The 22,385-nt window shown below is 46.7% G+C and overlaps 1 protein-coding gene across 5 annotated transcripts; it reads left to right on the forward strand.

Annotated features, from left to right (window-relative positions):
• The first annotated feature begins 454 nt into the window (after window positions 1-454).
• cep170bb (centrosomal protein 170Bb) lies at window positions 455-22,283 on the forward strand. 5 transcript variants are annotated; one of them, XM_085246614.1, is made up of 20 exons: window positions 455-594; window positions 2,880-3,017; window positions 3,157-3,246; window positions 3,519-3,597; window positions 3,754-3,812; window positions 4,040-4,157; window positions 6,995-7,096; window positions 7,219-7,731; window positions 8,011-9,089; window positions 9,531-9,707; window positions 9,897-10,014; window positions 10,303-12,027; window positions 13,341-13,584; window positions 13,678-13,834; window positions 14,063-14,104; window positions 15,184-15,321; window positions 16,344-16,432; window positions 16,820-16,913; window positions 17,005-17,056; window positions 19,316-22,283. In XM_085246614.1, the coding sequence occupies exons 2-20, from the start codon at window positions 2,913-2,915 to the stop codon at window positions 19,498-19,500; spliced, it is 5,166 nt and encodes a 1,721-aa protein (XP_085102740.1). In that variant the 5' UTR covers window positions 455-594; window positions 2,880-2,912; the 3' UTR covers window positions 19,501-22,283. The 5 variants fall into 5 exon arrangements, with proteins under 5 accessions (XP_085102740.1, XP_085102742.1, XP_085102741.1 ...); XM_085246616.1 differs by lacking the exon at window positions 15,184-15,321; XM_085246615.1 differs by lacking the exon at window positions 14,063-14,104.
• The last annotated feature ends 102 nt before the right edge of the window (window positions 22,284-22,385 follow it).

The following is a 22,385-nucleotide window of genomic DNA, read 5'->3' on the forward strand; positions in this document are numbered from 1 at the left end:
GCTCAGCACACACCATCCCTATCGGTACAATCTGCAGAATCCTGCCTACCACGTGACTTTAGCCAGCAGGTGAACCACTGTTTCATTTTAATCAATGGCTAGTTTTGTGTGAACAAAAACAACATGAAAATTCAGTCTGACTCACCGAAATTACAACATAGTGCCTCTGAGTCTAACTACTGACCACTGCCAAGCCAAATGTATGATAACAGAGCTCCACAGCGCCCTCTGCTGTGGCAGTACCAGGTAATTTGACAGCCAGCCCCGGTGTGCCTGCCTCAGACTCGGTCGGTGCTGCAGTGGACTGTAATATTCTATTTTTTCTAATAAAACCTGTTCGAACCTCACTGGGCATGTTATCAGGTGCGGGCTTTTATTGTGAAGGTCTCGGCAGCTCTTCCGGTGCGGTGGTCGCTGTCGCGGTGCGTGTTGACGCAGCGGGTGCGTCAGGAGGAGATGTTGTAGAGCATCATCGGAGCCGAGCCGCCCCAGTCCGTGTGAGTCCGGATAACGGGACCCGCTCATGCTCTTCCCGCCCCGCAGCACGCCAGCCCCAGATCCAAGAAGCGAAGAGCAGCGGGGAAGAGCCCGGAGGTAAGAGAGGGGGAGGGCAGGGCGTGGAGGAGGAGAGCCTGTCTGTCATCTGTCTGTAACTCCCCCACCCTTCACACACACACATCCGTCGGTCTGTCGGAACCGGACAGGAGGAGCAGCTCCGGGCAGCAGCCGCCGAGAGGCGCTGAGGCTTGGAGAGCTGCTGCTGAAGAGCCGCTCCTCTCCTCCAGCATCAGCTCAGTGTCTGTGGTTGTCTGTGTGTATGTGCATCTGAGTGTGTGTTGTGCACACTTGTCCACATCATGAGCAGTTTTCTTCACTGGTTCTATGCCGTGATGAAAAACAGGAAGATCCCCCCTCCCTTCTCCAGACTTTTTACCTATGGAGTGAGCTGTCCAATCACCTCTGACCTCCTGAGAAGGGCAGAGCTTCACAGAGTGAGCTCCAGAGTGGATGTGAAGTCTCAGTGACTGATGGAGGAGCTGATCTACTCCATGTGTGCCCGTGTGTCAGCCTCTGATTGGACAGAGCGTCTGTGGCACTGCTGTCTGTGCTGCAGAGGAGCTTCATCTATCCTTCAGCTGTGTCTGCAAGAGCTCCTGCATACAAAACCCAGTGCTCAAACTCCAAACTCTCACTTCATCTGTTCGTGTGGTTCACACAAAAGTATTGACAGTACTGATGATACTGCAGTATATGTGCAGAAAAACACTAAAGCAGTGAAGTTTTAATGTCAGTGACTCTCACCTGTGCGAGTGTGTGTGTGAGATCATGTGGTCATTTGACAGTTGGGTATTTCGTGTTAGAAATCGGAAATATCTTTAATCCGTTCCCAGGAAACAGAATCATCTCTGAGCCGTTATTTCAAATTAGAAGTTTTATAAAGCGCTCGTGTTTTATTTTCTGCTGGTCAGTGATTTAGTTCAACTTTTAACTCTAAAGATGAAATGAACAGTTGATTTGCTCATTCTGTGTTTTTAATAAATATCGCATATTTGCCTGCATGACCCCATTTCTGTGCCGAACCTCTGTAATCAGAGCACTGTGAATAAAAATGTCTGTAGGAGTTCATTCAGTGCTTAATTGAAAGTTGAAGGTGTTTGAACCTCAGACTCAGGCTGGTGTGGACAACCTGCAGGTCCTTTTGGACCTGACTACACACCTGCAGGTGCCTCAGCTGTCAGGATTCAAACACACACAAATCAGTAAGAGCAGGATCGTCTGAAATTACTCATTTTGTCTGATTAAATATTTAAAATCTGTCACGATGGAACAACAGGCCTGCACAAACCCACCTGTATCACCTGTAGGGATGGGACCGGTATCGGTTCTGACATAAACGGTAGTAACCAGACCGAAAAGCAGCGCACATTTCGGTGCTTTTTTTTCCTGAGCTGTGATACACTTTAGATTCTAGCCAATCATTTTACGTTTCCGAGGACAGTAGGCGGGGCCAGGTACGTACGTTCTTTTAGAGCAGAGCTACAGATTAAAAATAACCAAGGCAAAGCGGTCAAAAGTCTGGCTGTACTTCACAGCAAAATATGCAAACTCAGCAGCCTGCAACAAGTGCTTTAAGCTGATACTGTCAGAGGTAACACCTCAAATCTGATGAAACACCTGGCGACGCATAGCGTTTTTTTAAAAAGCCGAGAAATGCGCCGTATTTGATAGCTTGCTGTGAGACCTCACACCGAGCACATCTACTGCGGGTGGGTTGCCTGTTATCAGACCCGGAGTTAGCAACATCCCCCAAAAACACGAAGAGGAGAGTCCTGGCCCCTAGCCCTGCCAGTGTAGCAGAAATGATGACGGATGATGATGGCAGCAGCAGCCGTTCTTCCCTGCGTGAGTAGCTTAATGTTGTTCGTGTGTAATTTACGCTGAGTAGGCTAACAGCGTTATCAAATTAATGCATGTAAGGTGAACTGGCAAACATCATCATAGCTACATGCGGCTGTCTTCTTGTTTGATGGCAGATACTCCCTTCACCCTGGCCAAAAAGGCTAAAATGACCAAAGAAAAAGTGGAAAACCGTTAAACATGAGAGGTCTTTGGACAAAGTTTGTGTTTTTTCCATTGATTAAGCACTGCTTCCAGCCAAGAGTGATGCCATAAAAAAGGCTAACATTGTTATCTTTTTACAAAAAAACAGCTGAACATGAGAGGTTTTTGGACCAATTTTGTGTTCTCCATTCTTTAAGCACCGGTTCGAGCACAGTGTAAGCACCGGCACCATTTCAAAAGTACCAGTTTGGCACCGGTATCGGATAAAACCTAAACGATACCATCCCTAATCACCTGCCTCTGTCTTCATTTCCCAGGATGCTCTGGGGTTTCTCAGCAGGCCTGTGAAGATGAGTGTGACATCATGGTTCCTGGTAAGCAGTTCGGGGACTCGACACCGCCTCCCCCGAGAGATGATTTTTGTGGGCCGAGAGGACTGCGAGCTGATGCTTCAGGTGAGGCTGACCTGTGCAGGTGTTCGGGTTAGTAGAAATTGCCTCCCTCTAGGTTGGTCTGAAAAAGGAAGTTGTAATGGTGTCTTGTTTGAGTCGCAGTGAAAGTAAGCAAAAAGAGTTGTATGTGTGTGTGTCTCAGTCTCGCAGTGTGGACAAACAACACGCTGTCATCAACTACAACCCGACCACTGATGAACACCTGGTGAAGGACCTGGGCAGCCTCAATGGGGTGAGCCATACACAACATATCAGTACATTATCATAGGTATCCACCAATCAGCAGCAAACACAGGTGGGGGGTGGTGATGCCTAAAGTCACAGGTTACAGTACAAAGATTTTTTTTTTTATTAACTTAAAAAAAATTAATTCCACTTTCATTTAAACAGGCAAGAACTGTAAAATCACAAAAGAGTGAAAACCTTCAGAGTGGACTTCAACATCATAATCAGAAAGTTTCACCTGGACGTTTGTTTGTTTGTTTGTTTGTTTGTTTCCTGCAGACATTTGTAAACGACCTTCGGATTCCTGATCAGACCTACATCACCCTCAAACTGTCCGACATCATCCGCTTCGGATACGATATCCTTCAGACGCACACACGCACTGTTTGTGTGCGTGTCTGTGTGCGTGTGTGTGTTTCTGTGCGTGTGTGTGTGTGTGTGTGTGTGTGTGTGTGTGTGTGTGTGTGTGTGTGTGTGTGTGATAATTTTAATATTTTTCTGAGCTGTTGTTCACATTCTCACGTCTACGTTCTGGAGAAAAGTCAACACAAAGTCCCAGAGGAGGCCCTAAAGGTTGGTGTTTGTGGGTGTGTGTTTTCTATTGTACAAATTACTGCATAGAGGGTGTTATTTAATTTCCTTGTTTAACTGCATTTAGTTTGCATTTCCAAAACTACTCAGAGCGTCATGAATTTCTCATGACTACACACAGCATGTACAGTACTGTGAGTAAATGCAGTACCGTGAGTACATGCAATTTGCAGTACCTTGAGTACGTTTGCCTCGTTCTTCTGTTTCAGCATGAGAAGTACAGCAGTCAGCTGCAGATGAGCCTAAAGCCTTCAGAGGGGAAGAAGAGCGACGTGGACGAGCGGGCGAGAGGCGAGAAAGCGCAGAGTACCAAGAGCCTCACACAGGGTAACAATAATACAGCAACAGTACTGGCAGTAAATATACTGTGTATCAAATGTACTCCTAACAATAGGGCTTTGGAGTTGACGTCACGCCGCAATGCATTATGGGAGCGCAGCGCCATTTTCGGGGTCTACGAATCAAACCAAACACACTGTGTTGGAACGACGACTACAAGAAAGATGCTTAAAAGCAGCTCAAAAGAGAATGAACTGTATAGAGACCGATTTCATTCAGAGGCGAAGCAGCGGTACTTGCAGAAAATAGCGTGCATTGGAAATGTGGACCAGTATGAAATAGGGCCGTGGAGTAGAAACCCTGAAGACCAACCACTACTGACGTAGCCTGACATATTTTCGTACCTTATCTGTGGAATCAGCGCGTACAAGTCGTCATTCAAGCAAAGGTAAGTCAGCTCGAGTACTGCGAGTGAAATGCGTTTGATTTCCTTGCAAAGATTCAGATTAGTGCAGCATAAATTCATTCATGAGGGGAAATTACAGTGAGAACATGTGGAGGCTGTTAGGTGGATAACATAGCGAGTTCAGTGCATTGATGAGACATTCTCCTGAAGGATTGTTATTCTTTATGGTTAAAGAAATTGCACTAATTTATTCATATTTATTATAAATAATCCTAATTAAACATCTTGCTTCCATGTTTGTATCTTGTGTCACTAAAAATACAATTTATTTTAATTTTATATATTGATCAATGACCTGCAGAATCTCCTTATCATATTAAGGGATTCATAATTGTCACTTTATGCTTTTTCCATCTCTAAAGTGATGACATCCTTGCATTACCGGTACATACTTTAGGTTCATTTTCTGCAGGCAGATTTACACTATAACATGCAGCGTTCTATAGATGGACACATAAAGAAATGAAAAATTACATCTATGTGCTAACTTTCTAAACACTTTGTTACATTTATGATAAAGTAGATAAAACACATTTACGTCGGCCTTGGCTCATAGTTCTTGTCTTTAAATGAACTTTGTCTGTGTGTGTTTCAGGTCCTGCACTCTCAAAGACTGAATGAACCAGCATTGCAGCCATGGGTCACCGTGAGCATCACAGGGAAGTTTGAAGCCGCCCACTGCAGCTGTAAGGCCGGAGTCGCAGAGACCTGCAGCCATGTCGCTGCTCTTCTGTTTAATGTAGAAGCAACAGTGTTGATCCGTGGCACAAGGACTGTTACAGATGAACCTGCATACTGGGTTTTGCTGGGTAATATGACCAAGATACAGCCAGAGGTTGGCCATAAGATAGACTTCTCCTCTTCAGCTGCCCAAAAAAAGGCTCTTGATCAAAACCTAAACAGACCATCTGTAGTGACAGGTAAAAGGAGCCGTCCTCAAAACAGAAAAATCCCAGCTGCTACTTTGGAGGAGTTGTCACTGCTATTGGATACTTTGCTGGAACACAGTAAAGCTGTGGGTTGTGGGAATGACCCATAATGTTTTATCTAGGGGTCTACATTTATGCCTGTAGTGCACTGCCGTGTAAATAATTTGCATTTACTGAATATATACTGACTGAGTACCACTGTTCAAAAGTTGAATAAAGAAACAAACTAATTTTTGCCTCTTTTTTTTTTTTTTTTTTAATTGAAACCACCTTATAGAACATCACATCAGTTACAATGTAGAATCCATGTCATTTATAGTTTACAAATGACAAAATGTTTACACAAAATCATGAGTGTTTACATGACATCACCCACTACTAACATTACTTTATTTACTGTATCTTTTGAAAAAATACAGCAATTTTAACAGCACAAGACTTAAGAATATTTAACAGGAGCAGGTTTCATTCTTCCCTGGTTTTATTATCACACTATTCACCAAAACGCAGCAAACCTTCACCATCTTATCCAGAAGGGTCAACTCTTCACCCTCACATGGAAGAAGTAATCTGATTGGCATGGTGGTATGTTTGCAGCAGGTCCCTTGTGTAGCGCTGGAACCCAGTCACGATGTTTCATCCATTTCATAGGCTGGTTTGCTGCAATAATGCCAAATAATTAGCATCTCTATAAATAGAAGGTAGTTCTGCAAAATCACTCAGTAGGATGTTTGTTCTAATTTGCTATGAGCTCAGAGCGCATAGAAAATAATACTAATAGGCTATAAAGAGTGATATGAACATATTTAGAACTTACCGGAATGAAAATGTCTGGAGCACCAACAGATATTTGGAGATGGAAGAGAGCTGCACGTCAGCTCGTCTCACAGCTGCTATCCAGGCTAGACGCCTTCGTTTGGTAACATCAATACACGAGCTGCTCATGTTGCTTCCAGGTTGGGAAAGAATGAAAAGATAAACCATTTTCAACCTTATTCTCTTGCCGGTCGTGTGATCGAACATTGCAGCCGACCACACAGCAAATACGAACCATGGCTGTTGTGTGAGACTTCGCTCCCTTTTCACTTGCGCTAGACCCCCAAAATGGCGGATCGGGCCAAAATCCTTTCCACGCCCACCCCCCGTGACATCACGGTCCAAAGCCCTATACTGGGCGTAATACAAGCAATAACACAAAATTTTGACATCACACAGGGTCAAAAATATACTGCACTGTACAAAACATAATGTAATACAAAACCCTGCACCAGAAAGCCTGGTGCAGGGTTAAAAAGTACTGGATCAGGAGTCTGTCCGCTGTGTGTTCCTGTACGCAGATGATGTGTCGCTGTTTGTTCTGATGTATTTTTTACTATAAATCTGCTCGGTCAGGAAAATGTTTCAGTAACAAACCAGAAAGTCGTTTGTTCACGCTCCTCGGGACACTTTGATTGATCGTCAGTTTCACCTATCACACGTTTCTGTGACAGAGGCGCCGGTGTGTCGGCCCACTCCTTTGTATGGCCAGCCTTCCTGGTGGGGCGAGGAGGATTATGGGAGTAAAGTCCAAACCAGCGATGAGCCACATTCAGGTACGCACACCTTAATAAAGTGGAGGAGTGCAGTAAACTGGTGCTGTATAAATAAAGCTAAATTGAGCTGATGGTGCATTATTGATGATGTTGGTGAGATGTCGTCTCTTTGCCTCTGTCAGATGTTCAGAAAGACGCTCCCTCTGCAGATCCAGAATTTTCTGCATCGCTGTCAGACTGTCAGCCAAAGTCCGCCTTCCCTTCGTACCACCGTGAGCCGAGCTACTTTGAGATCCCCACCAAGGACTTCCAGCACCCTAAGTCCTCAGGCGCGGAGCTCCATGAGATCCCCACCAAGGACACTGACACGCCCCCGGCCCCACTCTCGCCTCCCACTCCGACTCCGCCTGTTGTTCAGAGCCATGCCTCCTTTACCATTGAGTTTGATGATTGCATGCCTGGGAAGATCAAGATTAAAGACCACATCACCAAGTTCTCCACTCGCCAGAGGAAGCTGCAGGCTACACCCACCAAGACAGCCATCATGGCCACACCTGCAGAGGTGATGTCAGCAGAGAGCAAGGTGGCTGACTGGCTGGTCCACAGTGATGTAAGCATGATGAAGAGACGCCCACCGTCTGAAGACGTTTACAGCACCAAGAGTGACCTCGCCATGAATATCAAGACCCTGAAAGGTCAGAGTTGCACCTGTGTTCCGGACCATACCTGTGTTTGTCATTCACAGGTAATCGGGGATTATGCTTTCTGCTGGTGATAAAACCTGTCCAGCACTTCATTGTTAACAATTTATTGACACACGGTCCCTGAATCTTCTGATATTTCTCTGATTTTACTGACCCCACTAAACTTGTGTCTTTGTTTGAGGCTATCAAAGCTTCAGTCATACACTTGTGACCATTGAGCTTCAAAGTTCAAAAGCTAGTACTCACTGACATCTTTATTCCTGTCTTTAGGTCACCATCATGAGGATGGGACCCAGAGTGACTCAGAGGACCCAGTTCTCAAAGGAAGGAGTAAATCCCACCACTCGGTCCGCACTGAGCACTCTATGCAATCAGAGCTGTCCCAGGCGTCGCAGCAGGTCATCCAATCAGGCCAGTCCATCCATAGTCAGCTACACCAACCACTGCAGCATGCTCCACCCAGACCGGCCTCTGCCTCACCCGTGGCCCCTGAGAGACCCCTGTCCCAGAGTCCTCCTAAAGCTCTGTCACCCACCGAATTTCCCAAACAGGCGCCCCCCGAGCACCTCACTCAGCAAGCTTTCATCATTGAGTTCTTTGATGACAACCCACGCAAGAAGCGCTCTCAGTCCTTCACCCACAACCCCGCCCATGCTGACTCGTACTCCACACTCAGAGCCAAGTTGGAGCGGCGGAAAGGCGGCGAGAGGCCAGCATCTGTGCACGGCCACATCCCTCCCACACAGCAGGTGACGGTTCCTCTGAAGAGTCAGAGCCATGGTGGCCCTCAGAGGTCAAGCTCTCTGAAGAGAGAAAAGACTGAGGGGGAGGCGGCTTCGTCGGCTTCCTCGTCTCGCTCCTCATCGGGCATCATCATCCGACCTTTCGGCAGCGTTGGGAAGAAGTCAAAGCTTGCCCAGGAGTTTGCTGCTGAATTCCTGAAGGATTCGGGTCGTAATGACTCCTCCCCAACCAGGGATAAGACAACTCCTCCACCAATGTCTGCACCTCCTGTGATGATATCGCCTCATCATACAAGGATCCTCTCCACACAAGAACCTCCAGCTCCATCTTCTGTCTCCTACCCTGCCTCCCCATTACAGCCTCCAGCAATCTCAAAGACCCCAGTCCCAGTCAACATTCCAGGCCCAGCTGCCGCTCCGGTACATCCGTCTGGACCTCCCTTCTCCACCATGCCGCCCATGGCCGTCAGTGGAGGAGATGTCAAAGGTACCCAGAGGATGGCCCGGAACGAGGAAGACGACAGCTTGAGCGATGCTGGGACCTACACCATTGAGACGGAGTCGCAGGACAAAGAGGTGGAAGAGGCTCGTAACATGATCGATCAGGTGAAGTCCCAGTGAAAACACAGTAAGAATAAGATCTTTGTGATAGTGGTGGGGTGAGGCAGCATTCATTGTTCCTGCTGCTCGTGAAAGGGTGTCTTTAAGTGGTGGTGAGTGCAGGAAAACTGCAGCACAGCACACGTGCTGTGCCGTATGATTCTTCAGCAGGGATGTGGACTTTGATAAAATAACACATCTTATGTAATGTTGTATTCAAACCCTTGTATCATTGCTGATTATCTCAGTTTTGTTGTCTCGTCTTCACCGAATCTTCCAGATAGAAAAATGTTTATGAAATTAGAAATGATCCTAGGGTATCTTGAAGTATTCTGATGTTGCCTATCTAAACAGTATCTCTTAGTGATGCACTGACCCTCGTATCCTTCCTATTTCTTCCTGTTTGTTTTTTCTGCCCGTCCTCATGCATGTCCTGTGCTCTGACAGGTGTTTGGTGTCCTCGATTCTCCAGAGTACAGTGGTGTGAACACTGGTGTGTATAGACCTGTGATAAATGATGGAAAGGATGAGCATGCTAACCTGCCTACTGATGGTAGCACTGTGGACTCACTGCATGGCTTTATCCCATCTTCTATCAGCGACCCTTCAACAGGCCCCATACAGGTAAAAAAAAAAAAGTGAAAATTTTGAAGTACAACCTGGAGAAACACCTTTGTAGCACACTGTTATCCCAGTGCCTGCACAACCATGTTGTTATTCCCTATTTCTTCTTGTGATATGAATGTAAATGTTGACGTTTGTTTCCACTGATCTTCCTGAAAATGGTGTTGGTCATCATATTTTGTTCTGCAGGTTCCAGCTGCTCATGCTGCATGTCTGGAAGGCCCTAAGTGGGTTTCACGTTGGGCCAGTCTAGCAGACAGCTACGCCGAACCTGGTTCCACTCCACCTCAAGTAGAATGTCTGGAAGGTGAGGTTTGTTAAAAATACCTTAAACATGTTTAAAGAGCACAGAGCCGCTGTTATCTCAGCTTTATGTTTATGGACCTCCAAATGTGATTCCGTTTGTCTACTTGGAGTCTTGAATTTATCAGTAATTTGCAGTTTTGTAAGTGAACAATAAATGTATCTATACACAGTTCAGAGCAATGGACCCATGGTCTTATTTTTACTCCGCTTATTGTTTTAAAACTAAAGTAGTTACGCAACATTAAAGCAACTCATATAAAATGCTGACGTGACTAAACTTGTGTTGCAGATTCACGTCTCATGAGCCCTTCGATGGGAAACTACAGCTACGACAACTCTGAGTCAGAGTCCAGCCACAGCTCCAGGACAAGAAGGCTGCTGCCCCAAGTGCCTCCAGAAAAGCTAGACGGTGTCACCCCAAGCATCATGATTCGCCATGAATCTTACCAAAGCCAAGAACCTCTGGACAGAGCCTTTGGTCCCTCCCACTCAGTTGACTCCACCCAGCGCCTGTCCGTTCAGGATGATGTGGACCCAGACAGCCTGAGTGATGCCAGTCGCTCAGATGATGGACCTGTTCAAGAGAAGATGAGGACAAATCAGGTCAAGACTGCATTTGTATCTCCAGTGATCACTGGTCCTCAGCTTAGAGGTCAGGAGAAAGTGTCTCCATCCTCCAAATCCACCTGCTTCTACATTGGTTCAGAAGACCATCCCAGCAAACCTGAGCAAGCCCAGAGCCCAGTACAGTCTGAGAAGACAAGAGACCCCCCAGCAAAAACTCCCCCTACCACTGTCCTGATCCGACATCTGAGTGGATACGAACCCAAGAGGACGGGAGTCAAACCCAACAGCTCTGCTCCAAACCTCCAAACACAGGACAAAGATTCAGTTCCAACCAAAGACAGTTGCACATCATCCTTCATCCGTCAGGAGAGTTTCACCAAAGACCAGCCCAGTGACACTGTCCAGATGAAGAAGCTTCCCCACATCTCCAGCCACCCATCCATCAGAGACATGGAGCAGAGGCAGGAGAACATCCAGGACACACAGTCCTTCCTTCAGGAAGGAACTCTATCCTCTCTGGATGCCAAGTTCCCCTCCTCTGGTTCAGGTCGCAGCTCAAAGAAGGAGGGTTCGTCCAGCCACATGGACGACTCCCTGTCTGGTGAGTCAGATGTTGACACGGCTAGCACGGTGAGTCAAGTGAGTAGCAAAAACACTCCAGTCAGCTCAACTTCTAAAAAGCACCCTCCCATCAGCAGCCTTCAAAAGGAGAGGTCCTCTTCTAGTCCATCCATCCAAGAGAAGGGACAGCAGCTCAGTGCCCGTGAGCGACTTTCTGAGAAACGCCGAAACCAGATCACTGCCAGTGCAGCAAATAAGGCAGAGGCAGCGAAGCGCTTCCAGATGCGCCGCAGTGCCGGGAATCGTGGCTCTCTGGATCTGTCTGAAGGCCAGCAGGGGTCTGGTCCGCAGTGGACCGAAACCCCATCATCTGATCACGAAACGTCCCGTCCATCCAGCCGCAGCAAAAAACTCATTGCCCCTCTTCAGAAAGAAGACAATGGGAAGATGCCCAGGACGGCGACCCAGCAGGTTCTGACACGCTCCAACAGCCTGTCAGCGCCACGGCCGACCCGAGCCTCAATGCTGCGGCGGGCACGTCTGGGTGAAGCTTCAGATAACGAAGGTGCTGAGACTGACCGAGGCTCTCAGAATTCTGACCATATTGCTGCAGCGCCCAAAGTGTCCACTGAGGGGAAGAAGCTGTCCAGGCTGGACATCTTAGCGATGCCCAGGAAGAGGACCGGCTCCTTCACCAACCCCAGCGATACCGAGGCATCCTCCACAGGACGGCCCACTTTCTCCAACCGGAACACAGAGGCTGTTGTCAGCACCAGGAAAACATCGGCGGGTGACAACCGGCAGGCAGCTAGCAGAGGAGGCGGAGCTCCAGCGAAGCAACCTCTGACACGTACCCGTTCGAGCGGAGCCAAGTACGCCGGCAGCGGTGAGTTATTCCTTAATGACCCTGAATGTGAGGGGTTCCTGATGTTTCAGTCAGTTGTTCCTCCTGAGTTGTTCTAGGATGAGAGACAGAGGTCGAGTCTGCCGTCACTCAGTCTAATCGCATTAATCATAGGTGTTTCAGTTGCTCCGTCGTCTCCAACAGGTGAGGACTGGTCAGTTTGAATTTTTTGGCCTTTTATTATGGAATGATAATCATGTCATGATAAATGCATGAGCCAAAAAATTATTCTGAGAAAATAATTTCATTTCACTGGTGCAATTAAATTCCTCATGTATAAATTCAACAACCTGTGTGTGTAAGTCTCAGAGCTCCGAGAAGCAATTGCTCATGCCAGCTTATCAAGGTACTAACCGCAAGTCCAATGTGTCCCAGGTGTAAGTGTTAGATAAAAAAGAAAAAGTCTGTGCAAACCTGAGTTTGTCAAAAGTTAGTGCGAGCAGCCTCAGCTGACTGGTGTGAAACAGCAAACAGACGATTCAGAGGAATCAGGACAATTGTGAGGAAATCGGGGAAACCTCCTCATCACGGTCTCACTTTTTGAGCTTCACAATGAGCTGAATTGTTTGAGTCGTATCATTGTCGCATCTTTACCTTTACAACATAAAGTGCTTCGAGGTCATGGAAATAAAATTGAATTCAATTGAATCATGGTAAAAAGCACTTAAACTCAAAACCCTCCATGAGGACAGACTCTCTGGTGGGATCTGCTGACCTTTGCTGTCATTTGAAATGTCGTCAGATTTCTGATGCTGCTGAGTCTGTTTGTATTACCGTGGAAACAGCATCAGCTCCCTTGTTATGAACAGGAATTAGGACACAAACCCAGATACCAGCTGCAGCCCAGAGCTTCGCCCTGCAGACACTTTAATCTGATGTCCTGTCACAGCCACAGCCATCCAAACATGCTTACTAACGCTCTGAGGCAAAACCTAACACTGTGTAGAGTTAGACAGAAGCTCTGGATGGATGATGAACAGCGCCTTTGTGCAGCTGCTGTAGTGATTTGGCACAATATAAAATAGTATTGAAGTGAATTGAATAATTTCATTTTTTGGCCCTTGATCACAAAGAGCTGAGATGCGAGGGTCAGGGTGATCACTGATGAAGGCTCACAAGGATCAGATGTCAAACTTCACCTGAGATGTCAAACTTCACCTGAGAGTCTGAGGTTTCTGACTGAATGATGGCATAGCGGTGCTCTCTGGAAGTCATGGTTGGCTCTTATCTGAACCTCGTGTTAAACAGAATCTCGTAGTTGAGGTTTGCGGTTTCTCACGACCGGCTGTTCTCAGGTTCCCGTCGCAGACAGAAGGGCTCGGACTTCTCTTCTTCCTCTGATGAAGAATACGAGACGAGTGGCAGTATCTCCAGAGCCAAACGCTCCTCCCATCCTTCCACCTCTGACCAGACGCCACACAGCCACCGGACGCCCGCCACCAGGACCAAGTCTGTCTCCCTGGAAATGGAGGAGGATGAGGATCAGAACGACGTTGACCCGTACCAGAACTGGTCCACGCACAGCGCTGAGATTGCAAAGTAAAAGCACTGTCACATGTTGACACGTGTGCCACGGTAAGGTGATGTCACTCACGTCTCTATGGTGATCATGTGTTTGCGTTTCCCCTGCAGGCTCAGTCAGGACCTGGCTAAAGACTTGGCCATCCTGGCGAAGGAAATCCACGATGTCGCTGGGGATGGGGACTCGCCGAGCTCCAGCATGGGCACCACCACGTCTCCCAGCTCGCTGCCCAACACGCCAGCCTCCACCATCTCCGCCAGGGAGGAGGTGGGCCACAAAAATCCCTCATAACACTCTCACTACACACAGGCCATAGAATGACTAGCAGGCAGGGTTAGCAGCAGGTGTTGTGTTGCAGTGTCTTCAGGTTTTGTTTATTAGCTCAGCAGAGGTCAGTGCAAACTCCAGTGTTCCCACTTCAGATGCTGGTCTGACTGGGAGGAAAAGCCTTCGTCATGCTTCGACTCATTGTTCATTTCTCTGTTCTGCTCGCAGACGCCATCCTGTCCATACTTATGGGGGGTCCGACCATCTCAGGTGTCTGACTCATCTCTCCTCGTGCCCTGTGATTGGTTCCCCTGCCATCACTAATCCTAACACTCCCTTCTCATTGGTGTTGTTTTATTTATGTTTTGAAAGATTATTGATAATAAACTGCTGAGGCGGTGCTGAACAAACCCGAGCTGGAACAAGTGAGGAGGTGTGTCAGAGCAAGGACTCGAAGCCCCGCCCCTCCGAGGGTCTGCTGAGAGCAAAGAGCTCTATCAAGAATATGACCTGAGGCCAGGTGACAGGTGGCTTCACTTGTGCTACTTCACACTCCCTACATGAGAATAAAAACGTTTCACAGCTCGGCACGCTTCTTTGGATTCTATGGTTTAACAGTGGCAACCAAACAGCCTGTAGGGCCCTAACTGCCACCTTTTGGCAGTTGTAACACATTACACCCTCCAGGTGCCAATAAAAACAAGATCAGAAGTCACGACCCCTGTAGTGGAAGCCTGTTCTCTCACTTTTCACAGCCAGCCACCACATTTAAGGCTTTATTGTGTTTTCTATCGGCTGTTTCACAGATTTGCCAGATACTCCAGCTGTGGTCCTCTGCGGAAAGGAGCTAATGACAAACCACAGAGTGTGAATCAGAGAACAAATTTCCACAGCGTATCATTGGGTGCTCTGTCTGACGCGCCCTCATAAACAGATGAAGTTCGTAACTGTCTCAAACAGAGTCCGTCCCCTCTCTCAGGTGACTGAATCAGATGTAAGAACCTGAACCTGCCCCAATGGTGTTGGTTCCTGCTCGGTGTTGTTTGGTGCTCACTCAGTGGTTTTGATGATAATCGGGTCCATCGGCCTCCACCGTGAATGAACTGGTGTTACTGGTTTTGGAACAGTTCGTGAAGCCGTGGCTGGTGCCCAGCAGGGTTCTCCCGCCCTCCTTCGCCTCCCCGTGGTCGTTACGCTCTGTCTCCCAGCAGCACTGAAATTCACTGCGCACGCTGTTGCCTCCACGATTGCAGCTGCATGTTGACTTGGTGCATGCGTTCACAGAGCACCGCCATCACCGTCTAGCTGGTTTCATCACCGGAGTCAGACTCCTTTTATTCTCTTTCCAGCTGGTCCAGCGTATCCCTGAGGCCAGTTTAAACTACCAGAAGGTTCCTCCAGGTTCTGCTGCTGTCTCGGACCTGGACGCAAATATGAATGAGCCAGAGACCAGTTCTAAGCAACGGCGTCCGTGGAACCGCGAAGAGGTCACTGTCTAATCCCTCTGAGGCTACGTTCACACTGCAGCTTGTAGCGCCACGGTCATGTTCATGTGTAATTAACAGAGCAGTTAACGCCAAGGTGTGTGTGCGTGCGTGTGTGTGTGTGTGTTTGTGTGTAACCCATCGCACTGACCATCGTCACACCCAGATTTAGCTTTGTTTTAGCTGGGACTAATAACCACTAAAATGACTGTAATATTTAGGTTTTGATTAGTGCTGTCAGTGTTAATCTTGTTAAAATGACGAGCTAGCATGTTAGCGCGGTTAGCTCGTTAATGCGTTAGCGCCGTCCAGACCCATACACAGGTCTATCTGCGTTAACTCGCTAACGGAGATTTGCTGCGTTAATGTGGTTATGGCCTTAACTTCATTTTAACAAGATTAAGGCTGAGAGCACTAGTTTTAATATTGTTGTCTGCTTACTTCCGGAGGAATTGGGACTGCGGTACACCGCAGCCTGAAACATGGATGTGCGTGCTGTGACACTTGCTTTAGTGACCATATTTGGATGGGACGGAGGTGCTCCAAGTGATCTGCTATCAGGTGTTATTTAGGAGAAATTATCAGCATTAATGTGTTTGTTTTAACACAGAGTCCATAAAGACTGACTCAGTGCTGCCTGTGCTGGACATCAGAGGAACTCCAGCTTCATTTCTCAGCCCTGGCAGGTGCGTCAGGCTGAGGACTAGCTGTGCTATATGCTCAGACAGTATCACCTAGAGGCTGCAGGGATCATTACAGCTCGCACCATGCAAGGGTCAGACTGAAGCGGGGCTCTAGACAAAGGCACTGTTATCCATTGTTTCAAGACTAGAACATCATGCAAAAGTAATGAAACCCTACATAGCTGCCGTGTGAACATAGCCAGTGTGATCGTTACCATGACTACAACTGCTGCAGTTAGTTTTGGTGTGCTGGGAAATCAGGATGTAACCTGCTGGAGCCACGTGACGGTACAACGCTGGCTTCATCTCCTGCCCTCTGCATGTCCCTCTGAACTCTTTCAGGTGATTCTGGACAACCTGATGCTGAATCCAGTGTCTCAGCTGTCTCAGGCCATCCGGGAGAACACAGAGCAGCTGGCCGAGAAAATGAAGTAAGGAAGCACTGACACCCCGAGGCTGTAGCAGCTCAAACCTGAGAAATGTTGGGGATGCTTAAAAGGATCCCTTTTCATCAATATCTTTTTAGTTTGTACAGAAATGACCACCTCCTCCCATTCAACACGTTTACCCAAACCATTCAGTCCAAGTGCAGCCTCTCTCTGGGGGAACAGCTAGTTTCCCCTCACAGTGAGACAAAGATTTAAACTTCAGACCACAGATGTAAAACGAGGATGATTTCTTTTGTTCCCTTCACTTGCTATCAGGCTTATTAGGTGTTCAGGTGTCAGGTCCGGTTCGGTATAGTAAGGGGCACTTTTGGGAGCTGTACGCTGTGGTTTCTGAATGCTGGCGCTGACTCGACAGTGTCTTCCTCTCAGAGTTTTGTTCCAGAACAAGGCTGAGGTCTGGGAGGAGATTGAGGCAAAGATCAATACTGAAAATGAAGTCCCCATCCTGAAGACCTCCAACAAGGTTCATCTCCATATTTATTGGCTGATTTAAACAGCACAAAAGCAACTTCATAGAACATCTGGAAACCTCAGTTTTCTGTTTCCTGTTGCAGGAAATTACCTCCATTTTGAAAGAGCTGAGGAGAGTTCAGAGGCAGCTTGAAGGTACGTTCAGGTTTGGATTTGTGTGTTTTGTCCAGTTTGAGTCTGTCAAATCCAAAAAAAATTCAGGGACAGGTTTTTTTTTTTTTTTAAACTTCTAGTGAAATCACAAGAAAAAGACAAAGAAGTTCCAGAACTGCCTAATAATTGAGCTGATGAACAGTGCTCAACAAATTTATTACACCACACAGTGTAAAATTTATGGCACAGCTGCCCTAATTAACAGTATTATTTATCATGTTTTATGTTTTTCTAATGGTTAATCCACCACTATGCTCATTTAACTCAAGTGATTTCAGTGCTAAAATATCATTACTGTGCCTGACTCAGCAGAACATATAGTAAAGCAAAATTATTGTTTTTTCTTTTTTAAATTAGGATACCAAATTGTAGAATTTATTTACAGAAAATCAGTTTTAGTTGTTGAATGTTGTGCTCGAACCATTCCTGTGTGTGTGAATTGAGTTTATCTACCTCATAACTATTAAACGGCTCTTGTCATTGTGGTTTTCAGTTGAATTGAACTTTTAACTGTGGTTCTTTTTAATGTTCTCTTTGTGTCCAGCACTTTCCAGAGAGTACAGTGCTCAGCATAAATGAGTACACCCCACTACATTTGTCAGAAAACCTTTAGTTTCCTTTCAACATTTTCTATGAGATACAAAATACTCCCACAAATGTGGACCATTGATTGCAAACCAGTTTTGTTTATTTACACACACAAAAAAGTTATTTTCCTAAAAAGTTAATTCAAGCCCATGTCGCAAAAATGAGGACACCCCAATTATAGTCTTAGGAGAAAAGCCACACTAAAGACTACAAAATTTGAATTAACAGGCATTCAAGCACAGGTGAGTCTAATGATTCATTTAAGAGGTGTCCAGCAGACAGGTGACTATGAAAGGGATTCTTTATCAAAGAAAATCCCTTTCCATTTCATGATGTCAGCAATGGCTCCACATGGAAGAGAAATGTCACAAAATCTGAGAAAGGAAATCATTTCTTTACAAAAAAAAAAGGTGAGGGCTACAAGAAGATCAGAAAAGCTTTACATTTCAGCCAAAATACTGTAGCAAAAGTGATTCAAAAATTTAAGAAAGATTGAAGTGCAACCATTGTACAGAGACGTCCAGGCCATCCACGGAAGTTAACATCTCGACAGGAGCGTCTTCTGATGAGAAGGGTTGAAGAATATCGCCATGCAAGTTCACTTCAGTTAGCTAAAGCAGTAGAAAGCCAAACTGGAGTGACCGTTTCACGTGACACCATACAGCGCACGCTGCAGAGGAATGGCATGCGTGGGTATCGTCCACAAAGGAAGCCTCTCCTAAAGCCCATGCACAAAAAAGCACACCTAGAATTTTCTAGGGCCCATGCTGAAAAAGATGAAGACTACGGGGACTCTATAATCTGGAGTGATGAGACAAGGCGTTGTAAAAGTGAGGTTTCAAAGAGAAATGCATGGTGCCTACAGTGAAACATGGTGGTGGCAGTGTCCTTATGTGGGGCTGCATGAGTGCTGCTGGTGTTGGGGAGCTGCATGTCATTGATGGTATCATGAACTCAACAATGTACTGCTCTATACTGAAGGTGAAGATGCTGCCATCACTGCATGCACTTGGTCGTCGTGCACTTTTCCAACACAACAATAATCCAAAACACACATCTAAAGCTACTGTTGCATTTCTGAAGAAGAACAGGGTGAAGGTGATAGAATGGCCAAGTATGTCTCCTGATCTGAACCCAGTCAAACACTTGTGGGGTATTCTGAAGCGGCAAGTTGAGCATCACTCTCCGTCCAGCATTCAGGCTCTAAAAGAGGTTATTCTTGAAAACTGGAAAAAGATAGATGTTGCAATATGTCGCCATCTTGTTCATACCATGTCTAGAAGACTTGGTGCTGTCCTTGAAAATCACGGCGGTCATACAAAATACTAGATGTAGTAGTTTTTGTTGTGGGGTCTATTCATTTTTGCTTTAACCAATTTGAGTAAAACTGAAGATTTTGTGATCAAAGTTATATTATTAACCTTCTTTCCATGTTATGGAGTTAAACAAGTGTTCAATAAAACTCAGCCTTGTGAAAATTTGGGAAATTGTTCTTAGGTTCATTGAGCTACTGATTAAATTTGTACTTTTTAAAGGGGGTGTACTCATTTATGCTGAGCACTGTACATCTTATAAATCATCTCAGACTCTATCTGAAGTAGACTCATTGGCCCTGGTGTGTTATTTAATATTCTTGTAATGTTCTTGTTATAGTTATAAACACGATTGTGGAGCCTGATGGCGGTCTTCAGGCAGCAGCCGGCGCAGCATCCCTCAGTCAGACTCGACCATCCACAAGGGAGAAGAAACCCAGCACCAAACCTCGCGGAGCCCCCAACACCAACGAAAGCACCAAACGACCGCCTCGTGGACCCGATGGGGCCCACAACATGGCCTGAGCAGGCCACTGTAGCACCTCTGGAAAGTAACTGTGCATCCACCAGTCCCTGCCTCTGACTGTAACACCCAGATCCACAACTCAGTGCTGACTTCAGCTGTAAATGTGTGGTTGGAGGCTGGTGTGGGTTTGTGGCGGGCCTGTTTGAGGTCTGCCTCTAACTTATCATCCATTCGCAGCAAGAATGGATATTTACAAAGCTTCTGACAAATGCCGTGCATCAGTGGAATTTTTGGTCTGAATTTATTGGTTTCCAACCCAGAGTTTGGTTGACGTTGGTTTCCAACGTCAGAGCGATGTGATGAGGTGATGATCTCGGTGTCCCACAGGTCATAGTTGTGAACTTTCAAGGATGCAAATTTTAAGTGAAATGCTGCTGTGGACCAGAACCACATGCATCGTTTCTAGCAGACTCCTCTCACATGAATCCTTGCCTGTAAATACTGCAGCTGTGAACAGACCTCAAACACGCCCCTTCCCTGTCTACAGGGAGCAGCTCAGTCATGCTCCTTCCGGCTGTTACCGTGACGACCTGTCTCCGGTGTGTGTTTGTTAGGGTGGAAGAGCTGCGGCGTGTGGATGCACTGAAACTGTCCAGAACTAACTCTCATTCGTGGTCAGAGTATATCTGTAGAACTGCTTCCACTTTGCACAAGCTCAGCAAACGTAGTCAAAGCTCCATAATGAAGCAGCCGCTCGCGCCACCGTAGTACGTGGATGATGTACAAACATATACCGATAAACTTTGTGCTTTGATAATCTGTTGTTGCGTTGCATTTGAACAGATAGATTGTGTTGCTGTTTTTATGTCTGTATTTATGAAGAGAAAGCCGTAGCTTCCTGTGGGCTGTGCAGACAGGAAACGGAACCCTGAGCTCAGCTGTAGAAGAGAAAACTATGTAATGTTGTGTTTCCTGAATGTTTGGGTGCTCCGCTGCAATGACGCTCAGCCTCATTTTCTTTTGCCATCTTGCCGTAATTGTGCATTAGCTTTGAAGCTGTGTCAGGTTATGCTGAATGAACAGACTTGTGCTGGTCCCTGAACGCATCGCCTTTCTACCTAAATTGAAAGAAATGCGAGACCAGACTCAGCTCTGTTTGGCACACTGGTTTCTGATAGAAAGGCTCGCCCCTTAACATAGTTCAGGGTCATGTGAAACAAAGGAACGCTGAGGTGTTCTCCACAAGTTCTGCCTCACTTAATTATGACACCTCATGTGTTTCTGGTAATGAAATGAGCTGTAAGGCTGACACGCCAAGCTCTAATCGCAGACCGCAGATGTCTGTGGAAGCAAAGCTGCAGCTCTGATCAGAACAAGCCACTGTCCATTTGCCCCGTCCTGATCTGTGAGGGCTCAGAGAGTCCAGTTTGACAGCGTTATGTCATGAGCACAGGCTGTATTCCTGATGATGAAGTGTGGACTCATCAGCTGAGAAAAAACTCGACAATGAATTTTTTTCTTTTCGAAGCTGCTCTGTCAGAGAAGCTGCAGACTTGGTTCCAGAGTTCAGGACTGACACTCTCCAATTGATGAACAGCTCGTGTCCTTTATATCCTCGTTTCAGCTGACTCTGCTTGCTGAGTTCTGCTCATCTGTGAGCAGCATGAGCTGCTGGATCAGGCTCACCTGTGATACATCTGTGTGTTGTGGACTTGACTGTGTAACTCCATTCATCTGGAGTGTTTCTGATCTTTGAATTTCTTGTAAATTTCTTGTTCGGCTGCGTTAGAAAAGTTTATATGAAGAAAGTATTTAGAGTTTTACCTGTGAGAGCACTGCCTGCTCTCAGAGAGGCGGAGGATGGCGCGCGTGTGTGTGTGTGTGTGTGTGTGTGTGTGTGTGGTTTTTTTTGTTTAAGCATCTGTGTGGGTAGAAGCCGGTTGTTGAGCGCGCTCAGTGAAACCCTCTTGAGCGATTAGCCTAGCTTAGCACAAACCCTGGAAGCAGAGGGAAAGTGTTAGCATAGCTCCACAGGAGGAAGTTTGATGTGTGAAGACATCATCAGTGGGCGGGGCACACACGGCATGCCAGGAGCTCATTTGCGTTGAGAGGACAGCAGACCCAGCTGCGACTCTCAGGACCAGTGCAGGCGAGTGGCAGGCAGGTGATGTATTAGACGGGTCTGTGTGAGTCCAGGATTTATCCAGCCGCAGAGCTGTCCTGCACCTCTTCAGGAGGAATTTGCCTCAACACACCGTTAGTGGGTGTGGTCTGTAGAGAGGGTGACCAGTTTAAGCTAGGCTCACATCAGCTTGTGAACTGAGAGAGCTGAGAAAAAGAGGACTTCACTGAATCTGCTGGAATGTGCGTGTCTGAAGAAGCTGGACTTTTATTTTGTAAGGTGCATGTTTCCTGTAGCTTGCGGCAGGTGAGAGTTTGAGGCTGAGTCACCAAATGTGCACTTTTTCATTGCCGAACGCCTGTGAGGGCAGCTGGAGCTGAGCTTTGTTTGCTCGTGGTGTTTTGGCGCAGCCTTCCAGAATGTACCGATTCATCGCCGCCCACAGCAGACACCTGATTGGCCATTGCTGTGATGATGTAACTGCTGCTGCTACAGGTCATTTGGGCTACCTGCCTTTGTGTTTTACTTTTGTTACAGTGCATGCGGCTGAGAAGCAGCCAGGCTGTAGAAACGTGTGCTCACGTCTCATCGACCGTTTCACATGTCTGACGGTCCTGCGGCCGCCCACGGCCTTTATGTCCACATATCCGAAGCGTCACGCGTCATCATGACGGGATTTCTTTTATCATCATGTCATTTGTAATAAACTGATCTCATGCAGATGTTTCTCTGTGGTTTTTCGATGCTGTGAAAATTTAAATGAAAATAAAAACCAGAACCTTAGACGGCCTGTGCTCGATGTGTGGCTGAGGTCAAAGGTGA

This window comes from Mchenga conophoros, linkage group LG15 (genome assembly GCF_057382185.1).
Source record: "Mchenga conophoros isolate Kocher_MC1m ecotype Shallow Benthic linkage group LG15, M_conophoros_male_GT1.1, whole genome shotgun sequence".
Taxonomy (NCBI): domain Eukaryota; kingdom Metazoa; phylum Chordata; class Actinopteri; order Cichliformes; family Cichlidae; genus Mchenga; species Mchenga conophoros.